Genomic DNA, 9384 nt, shown 5'->3' with positions numbered 1-9384 from the left:
GATCCTTCCACCTCAGTCTCCCAAAGTGCTGGGATTACAGGTGTGAGCCACTGCGCCTGGCCTTTATATAGACTTTCAATCAATTCTACTGTGTTCAGCCTCATGTGTACCCCTACCTTCAGGAGTTACTGGTACAGTAGCCCCCCTTATCTAGTGGGGAGACCTTTCAACTTCCAAGATCCCCAGTGGATACCTGAAACCATAGACATACCAAACCTATAGATACAGTCAGCCCTCTTTATCCATGGGGGCAGAACCCATAGATCCAACCCACCGTGTATCGAAAATATGAGAAAAAATTTGCATCTGCACTGACCACAGTTCAAAATTTTTGAATTTTTCCTGTCATTATTTCCTAAGCAATGTAGTATTACAACTATTTATATAGCGTTTACATTCTATTAGGTATTATAAGTAATCTAGAGATGGTTTAAAGTGTATGGGATGATGTGCATAAGTTAAATGCAAATACTGCACCATTTTATGTAGCATTTGAGGATTGAGCATCCAAGGATTTTGGTATAAGAGAGGGGGGACTTGTCTTAGACTATGGGAGGTCCTGGAACAATCTTCCCATGGATACTGAGGGATACTATACTATGTTTTTTCCCATATGGTACATATATCTCTATGATAAGGTTTAATATATAAATTAGGCCTAGTAAGAGATTAAGAACATTAGGAATAAACAAATATAAATGCAAATTAAAATAAAGAAAAAACTATTTAAAAAATTAGCTGGGCGTGGTGGTGGGTGCCTGTAATCCTAGCTACCTGGGAGGCTGAGGCTAGAGAATCACTTGAACCTGGGAGGTGGAGGTTGCAGTGAGCTGAGATCGTGCCATTGCATTCCAGCCTGGGTGACAGAGCGAGACTCCATCTCAAAATAAATAAATAAATAAATAGAAAAATAAAAAAGAAAAATGTGAAAAAAGAGAGGAACAACAATAACTAATACAAAATAAAACAATGATAACAATCTACTGTAATGAAAGTTAGGTGAATGTGGCCTTTCTCAAAATATCTGACTGTGCTGTATTCACCTATTTTGGGGCTGTGGCTGACTGCAGGAAACAGAAACCAGGGAAAGCAAAACCACAGTAAGGGGGAACGACTGTACTGCCCTTCCTGAGTCTTTCTCAGGGTCTGTGCTTATTGCTTCTTCTGCATACTGCAGGCATTTGACTTTTAACTTTCCCTGGTGTGCGAATTGATGACCCCTTGTTTATCTGCTTTCAGCTTCCAAAATGTAGATGCCATTTCTTTTTTCTTTTTTTTTTTTTTAAGACGGAGTTTCGCTCTTGTTGCCCAGGCTGGAGTGCAATGGCGTGATCTCGGCTCACTGCAACCTCCACCTCCTGGGTTCAAGCCATTCTCCTGCTTTAGCTTCCCGAGTAGCTGGGATTACAGGCATGCGCCACCACACCTGGCTAATGTTGTATTTTCAATAGAGACAGGATTTCTCCATGTTGGTCAGGCTGGTCTCGAACCCCTGAGCTCAGGTGATCAGCCTCCCAAAGTGCTGAGATTACAGGTGTGAGCCACCACGCCCAGTCATATGCCATCTCTTATATACTCATGTATCCTTTGTAATTCTTTTTGTATTGGTAGGCTTATGCCTTCCTTTTTAACCCATCAACTGGCATTTTCATGGGAAGGGAGGGGAGTGAAGAAGGGAGCATTGGTTCAGTCCTTCACAATTAACTGCAATACGTTATTTTTTTAAATAGTGCCTTCCCCCCATTTTTCTAGTCTCTTGTTTTTGAACTGTTAGAAGCTGACTAGAACTTCTGGACCTGTTCTCCATGTTTTTTAATGTTTCTTCCTCACATTACAAAGCCTTATTTCTATGTGTTGCACTTTCAGAGAACTGCTTAGCTGAGTCCTCCAATTCAATGGCTCTTCAGCTCTGTCCGTCCTGCCAATGAGTTTTAATTTCAACAGTTGTGATTTTTTACTTTGAAGATCACTAATTGCTTCATTTAGTAACTTCCAGTTCTTGTTTCATGATTGTACTACCCACACTTATCTCTTGGAAGATATTCATTATACTTATTTTAAAGTCATATCCTGATACCTTATTAAATTTATTGGGTGTAAGTTCCTCCAATTTTTTGAGTTTGTTTCTCTCTTATGGTGTTAGGAACTTCTCAATGGTTTGGTGAGTCTTTTGGAGCACAGCTGTTTACAGTTGATGTTATTTACTAGACTGCTGTCTTGGCTTTCACAGCACAGTTGGGGAGAGGGTGGTGCCACTGCTGTCAGGGTTGCACCTTGTATTTATTTTCTTTAAAAAAAAATTAAATTAAATCATTTGAGTTCTGGGGTACATGTGCCGGATGTACAGATTTGTTACGTGGATAAATGTGTGCCATGTCAGAATGGTGATTATTTAAAAGTTAAGAACAAATGCTGGTGAGGTTACGGAGAAATAGGAATGCTTTTACACTGTTGGTGGGAATGTAAATTAATTAAACCATTGTGGGAGACAGTGTGGTGATTCCTCAAAGATTTAGAACGGGAAGTACCATTGGACCCAGCAATCCCATTACTGGGTATATTCCCAAATATAAAGGATTTATATTCCCAAAGGAATATAAATCACTCTGCTAAAGATACATACACACTTATGTTCATTGCAGCACTATTCACAATAGCAAAGACATGGGGTCAACCCAAGTGCCCATCAATGACAGACTGGATAGAGAAAATGTGGTACTTATACACCATGCAGCCATAAAAAGGAACAAGATCATGTCCTTTGCAGGGACACGGATGAAGCTAGAAACTGGTTTCCTCAGCAAACTAACGCAGGAAGAGAAAACCAACCGCCACATGTTCTCACTTATAAGTGGGAGCTCAACAATAGGAACACATGGACACAGGGAGGGGAGCAACACACACTGGGGCCTGTCAGGAGAGGGCAGAGGGTAGGGGGAGAGCATTAGGAAAAAGAGCAAATGCATTGGTTGGCATAATACATAATACCTAGGCGATGGGATGTTAGGTATTTATTTTCTTTCTCTCTTTTTTTTTTTTTTGAGATGGAGTCTCCCTCTGTTGCCCAGGCTGGAGTGCAGTGGCACGATCTCGGCTCACTGCAAGCTCCACCTCCCGGGTTCACGCCATTCTCCTGCCTGAGCCTCCCGAGTAGCTGGGACTACAGGCCCGGCTAATTTTTTGTATTTTTTAGTAGAGACAGGGTTTCACCGTGTTAGCCAGAATGGTCTCGATCTCCTGACCTCGTGATCCGCCCTCCTCGGCCTCCCAAAGTGCTGGGATTACAGGCTTGAGCCACCGCACCCGGCTGATAGGTATTTATTTTCACTGAAAGCTGGGAGTGGGTGGGCTGGGCTGCTCACGAGGTGTATGGGAGGCGTGTGTGCTGGGTGTGATGGCTCCACACTCCCTGTGGAGTGCTTCCTGTGGCTACCACGCCTCAGGGCATGCTCTTTGCTTCCTCCTGAAGGAGAAGTCTCCTGTGTATTCCTGTGTGTTCCTGCAGGTACTCTAGGCTACCGTTCCCCCTTTCCATTTAGTCTAGTATTGATGCAGGGCAGGTTCTTGGCTTTGCTCAGGCAAGAACTCAAGAGCAAGCCAGTGCTGGAAGAAAGCAGCTTTACTGAGGCGGCGGTCATGTCACAGCTCTGTGACTGCTCCCAGGGAGCAGGGCTGCACCGGAGCCTGTCCAAGAGGATAGCCCAGGGTGGTATGAAGCCATATTTATGCCCACTTTCAGTGACGTTCTAATGAAGGGGCAAGTTATTCAGGAATAGCTAGGAAACGGGCAGGAGCTTCTGGGTGTTGCTTCGCAATGGTACATCGTCATGGTGCTGATAGGAGCGTCTTACGGTGATGGGCAGTGAGGTTCTTTCAGTGCCTCTTCTGGTTTCAGTCAGTTTTGTTTTGTCTTTCTTTTTTTTTTTTTTTTTTTGAGATGGAGTCTGGCTCTGTCCCTCAGACTGGAGTGCAGTGGTGCGATCTTGGCTCACTGCAACCTCCGCCTCGGATTCAAGCGATTTTCATGCCTCAGCCTCCCGAGTAGCTGGGATTACAGGCATGCACCACCACACCTGGCTCATTTTTGTATTTTTAGTAGAGACGGGGTTTCACCATATTGGCCAGGCTGGTCTCAAACTCCTGACCTCAGGTGATGCGCCCACCTTGGCCTCCCAAAGTGCTGGGATTACAGGCGTGAGCCACCGTGCCCAGTCTTCAGTCAGTTTTCAATCTGGTCTGGAGATGAGTCCCACCTGCCTCCTACCTCAGTATGATTTCTGCCTTTAGCATGTTCTCTCTCCCTAGTCCAGCAAGCATTTCTGGTTTTTGAGCATAATTATTAATTAATTTATAATATGCTTCTATTCTTTCTGTGGTTAGAATTTGGTGTAGAAGGGTAGACTGCAGTATCTATCAGTTCATCATCTTATAACCAGCATTGGATATTTTGTTCTTCTTCTTCTCTCTTTTTTTTTTTTTTGAGACATGGTCTCACTCTGTCACCTAGGCTGGAGTGTGGTGATGTGATCATAGCTCATTGCAACCTCGATCTCCTGGCCCCAAGTGATCTTTCTGGCTTAGCCTGCCAAGCAGCTGAAACCATAGGCAGGCATCACCACACTCAGCTAATTTTCTTACTTTTGTAGAGACAGGGTCAACCTATGTTACCCAGGCTGGTCTCCAACTCCTGGACTCAAGGGATCCTTCCACCTCAGTCTCCCAAAGTGCTGGGATTATAGGCATGAGCCACTGCACCTGGCCAGATATTTTATTTTATATCAAATCCCCTTGTGTTGGTGACGGAAAAGACTTATTTTAAAACAGTTTTGTCATTCTCAAATTATGAATCAAAGAAGCAAAAAGTAGTTTAACTCATATATCCTGTTTCACCAGTTTGTTACAAAATTAGGTTACACTCCTTTTAATATTTAAACAATTCCGTGCCTCCACCCTGACTTCTAGATTATGTTCTTTTCCCTTCTCCAGGATCCTTCTTCCATGAAGTTCGCTAACAGTTCTACAGTACTCACTTTGGGCCAGACATTTTTCTAAGTGCTTTTTACGTATAATAACTCATAACAACTCCAGACTCCTTAGAGAGGCTTGTTAAGTTTTATGGGTTATTATCTGTGGAAGAACAAAGCCTGAAAACCTGCTCAGTCAGCCAGAGATTCCTGTTCTCTTTGGCTGTTGTTGCTTTTACTCACATATGATATTTCTGGTGAATCTCAGGGTGTCCTACTATTTTTCTGCTAGTCTACTGCTAGGAGAGTAGGTCCTCATTGAACGCTGGTCGATGAGAGTATCACATCTTGGACAGTGATTGGTTCAGAGATGGACATATGGTCCACGATGGGCTAATCAGAGCTAAAGAGGCTTTTTCTGGGGCTTTGATGGAAATAGAATGAAATCTTTGTGTTTCCATGGTGGCTGCCAAGCTGATCGACTATAGGCCTGTTGACTCCAGTGACCTTCTTGGAGAAAGCCTATCAGAGAATAAAGCCAACTTACAGGAAAGCAAATCGAAGTCATGGAGAGGGAGCAAGAGAGTGAGCCTGAGTCCTGATGATATTCTTTGAACCCCTTGATCCAACCATGCCTGAGGTCAGACTAACCCTGACCTTTTATATTATAGGAACCAATAAATTCCTTTTATTTTTATCGTTTCCTTTCTGTTTCCCTCCAACTTACGTGAGACAAGAATGCCTATTTTATTTTATTTTTGCATTTTTTATTTCTTTGAGACGGAGTTTCACTCTTGTTGCCCAGGCTGGAGTGCAATGGTGCAATCTTGGCTCACTGCAACCTCTGCCTCCCCAGTTCAGGTGATTCCCCTGCCTCAGCCTTCTGAGTAGCTGGGATTATAGGCATGCACCCCCATGCCCAGCTAATTTTGTACTTTTAGTAGAGACAGGGTTTCGCCATGTTGACCAGGCTGGTCTTGAACTCCTGACCTCAGGTGATCCGCCCACCTCGGTCTCCCAAACTGCTGGGATTACAGGTGTGAGCCACTGCCGGCCTAAGAATGCCTATTTTAAAAAGCCACTTTGAATTCACTTTCTGTTACATGTGGACAAAAGAGTCCTGAGTAATGCCAGAGGTGAAGCAGAGGTATGGTCTCTAGGCTGGAGCACCTGGGCAGCTGTAGACTGGGGCTACAAAACTAACAATGTAGCAGTCTGTAAGTGGCATTCTTCCTGGCAGTCCAGGATTGGTGCAAGTGAGTTTGCACATGGAGTGAATTTCTTGCTGTTCTCATACCTGCCTCCTTTTTTTTTTGAGACAGAGTTATACGTTCGTTGCCCAGACTGGAGTGCAATGGTGGGATCTTGGCTCACTGCAACCTCCACCTCCCAGGTTCAAGTAATTCTCCTGCCTCAGTCTCCTGAGTAGCTGGGATTATAGGCATGTGCCACCACAACTGGCTAATTGTGTGTGTGTGTGTGTGTGTGTGTGTGTGTGTTTTTAGTAGAGACAGGGTTTCTCCATGTTGGTCAGGCTGGTCTCGAACTCCTGACCTCAAGTGATCCACTCCCCTCGGCCTCCCAAAGTGCTGGGATTACAGGCGTGAGCCACCGTGCCCGGCCACCTGGGTCCTTTTTGTGGGGATATTTTCTCGAAATTGCTGGGACCTTTACCCCTCAGGCATGGGAAGTTGGCACCTCCTAGGTTTTTTTTCATGTTTCTATGGGTGGGTCAGCCACGATACAGGTCGACGCATTTGGGTATGAGAAGACTGCCTAGTGACTGGCCTTATAGTTTTATGTTGACTCACTATTTAATATTTCTTTTTAAATTCTTCATGTAGTTGGAAGTAGTCATCCCCTTTTTTTTCAGGAGAATTTATTATTACTATTATTTTACTATTATATTGGTTCCTGCCCATTTAACTTAGGAGGGATAGAAGACAGTTGTATTAGCATTAGTCTACTTTGCGTTGCTATTAGGGAATACCTGAGGCGGGGTAATTTATAAACAAAAGAGGTTCATTTGGCTCACAGTTCTGCAGGCTGTATAAGAAGCATAGTGCCAGCCTCTGCTTTTGGTGAGGGCCTCAGGAAGCTTCCAGTCATACTGGAAGGCAAAGGGAGAGCAGGCATGTCATATGGCAAGAGAGTAAGCAAGAGAGACTGAGGGAGAAAGTGTCACATGCTTCAAAACAACTAGATCTTGTATGAACTCATTACTACTCATTACTTCAAGGATGGTACCAAGCCATTCACTAGGGATCTGCCCCTGTGACTCAAACACCTCCCACTAGGCCCACCTCCAACACTGAGGCTCACATTCCCATATGAGATTTGGAGGGGCCGGTTATTCAAATCATATCGACAGTTCTGTCCACCAGCTCCTAGAGGAGGTCCTTTAAAGTCAGCCACTTTGATTTGGCATCTCCTATTCAACTTATATTTTTACACAGATAATCTTCCAAATTTGTCTATCGTTATGCAGAGATCACCTTACCACTGGCCAGCTAGCTTGTGTTAATTTTTTTTTTTTTTGAAACGGAGTCTCACTCTATCGCCCAGGCTGGAGTACAATGGTGTGATCTCGGCTCACTGCAACCTCCGCCTTCCAGGTTCAAGTGACTCTTCTGTCTGAGCCTCTCGAGTAGCTGGGATTACAGGTGCCCACCACCACGGCTGGCTAATTTTTGTATTTTTGGTAGAGACAGTGTTTCACCATGTTGGCCAGGCTGGGCTTGAACTCCTGACCTCAGGTGATCCACCCACCTTGGCCTCCCAAAGTGCTGGGATTACAGGCGTGAGCCACCACACTTGGCACTAGTTTGTGTTAATTTTATAGTAATATTTATTATCTTTTCAGTGGTTTCTGGTATCTGGAGGTGTTTTTGCAAGCAGCAGCAATACTCTTTTTGGGAGTGTGTCTTGGGTGGGGTTTTTAAAGTCTCCCTTTCATAAATCTACTTTACAGCATTAATCTGTGAGGACTTGCGGTCTCCACCTAACCTCAAAAAGTAACATGTAAAATTGGTGACATCAAGATTCCACTGATGTGTGATTCAGAAATGTCATACTACCCGCTCATGCCACAGTGTGACCAACATTAAAAAATATTCCGTGATTTATTTTATAAAACAATAGCTTTAAAAAATAAACTTTAAATTTTAGAATGGTTTTAGATTTACAGGAAAATTGCAAAGGTAGTACAGAGAATTTCTCACCAACGTTTTGAAATTTGTTTAAAAATTTTTAGGTTTGGGGTTCTCTTTGGGGTTGTTTGTGGTGACCCTGTACTTTTGTATAATGGCTAAGTAAAATATTTCAAGTAGTAGCTGAATCTCAGTCTCCTGTAATCCGAGTAGAGTATATCAAGAAAGTCTTCTATTGAAGCAGCATTTCCCCCTCATTTTATCTGTACAACTGTGATTGCTTTCTGGTTTATGGTGGGATACACTTCTGCACAGCCAGTGAAGTGACTGATCAATGAAAACAGGCCTTTAAGGTTCCACCTATCAGATTTTGAGGATAATATGAGGATGCACAATATATGACTTTGTTTTATACAAATATCAATGTTAGTAAGGCTTTTGCTATGTATAGGATACGTCTTACAATTGGATTGGATTCTCTCAATCATCTTAAACCCAAATGGCCAAATATGCCATATTTTATAACAAAAATATACAGTTAAATATTTTACTGTATCTTAAGTTATTTTGTTTTTTTTTCATAAAATGATATAATTTGATTACCTTTCTAATGTTTTGTGAAGGAATTTTAAATCAAGTGTATCTGATTTAAATCAATGTACAATCTCATGTACAATACAATGTGTTCATTTCAAATGTAGGTTTCCAAGTTTCAGCAAAAGTATACACCCGTGTATCCACCACGACATAAAAATAGGGAACATTTTCATTACCTTCAATGTTCTTTTGTGCCCACACCAGTCAGTCTCCCTGGCCCCAGGAGAACAGCTGGTCTGCTTTCTGTTACTATAGATTTGTCTTTTCTAAAGTTGTATATAAATAGAATTATATATAATATACTCTTCTGTATCTGGCTTTATCCACTCAGCATCATGTCTTTGTAATTTATTCACTTTATTGTGGCTATCAGTAATTTATTACCTAAAAAAATTTCTTGGCTGTGCACGGTGGCTCACGCCTGTAATCCCAGCACTTTGGGAGGCCAAGGCGGGCGGATCACATAGTCAGGAGTTCGACACCAGCCTGACCAACATGATGAAATCCCGTCTCTACTAAAAATACAAAAATTTTTGTACATCTGTAATCCCAGCTATTGAGGAGGCTGAGGCAGGAGAATCACTTGAATCCGGGACGCAGAGGTTGCAGTGAGCCGAGATCACGCCACTGCATTCCAGCCTGGGTGACAGAGTAAGATTCAGTCTCAAAAAAAA

At 42.9% G+C, this 9384-nt stretch overlaps 1 protein-coding gene across 1 annotated transcript in view; it reads left to right on the top strand.

Annotated features, from left to right (window-relative positions):
- Window positions 1-3394: 3394 nt before the first annotated feature.
- Window positions 3395-9384, top strand: part of LOC105523682 (surfeit locus protein 6-like) — a 7823-nt gene continuing 1833 nt past the window's right edge. The window contains exon 1 of the mRNA XM_011958630.1: window positions 3395-3505. Coding sequence (XP_011814020.1) covers window positions 3395-3505 — 111 coding nt within the window. The remainder of the gene's footprint in view (window positions 3506-9384) is intronic.

Source organism: Colobus angolensis, unplaced genomic scaffold (genome assembly GCF_000951035.1).
Source record: "Colobus angolensis palliatus isolate OR3802 unplaced genomic scaffold, Cang.pa_1.0 Scaffold47, whole genome shotgun sequence".
NCBI lineage: Eukaryota > Metazoa > Chordata > Mammalia > Primates > Cercopithecidae > Colobus > Colobus angolensis.
This window is presented reverse-complemented; position numbering and strand designations above follow the sequence as displayed.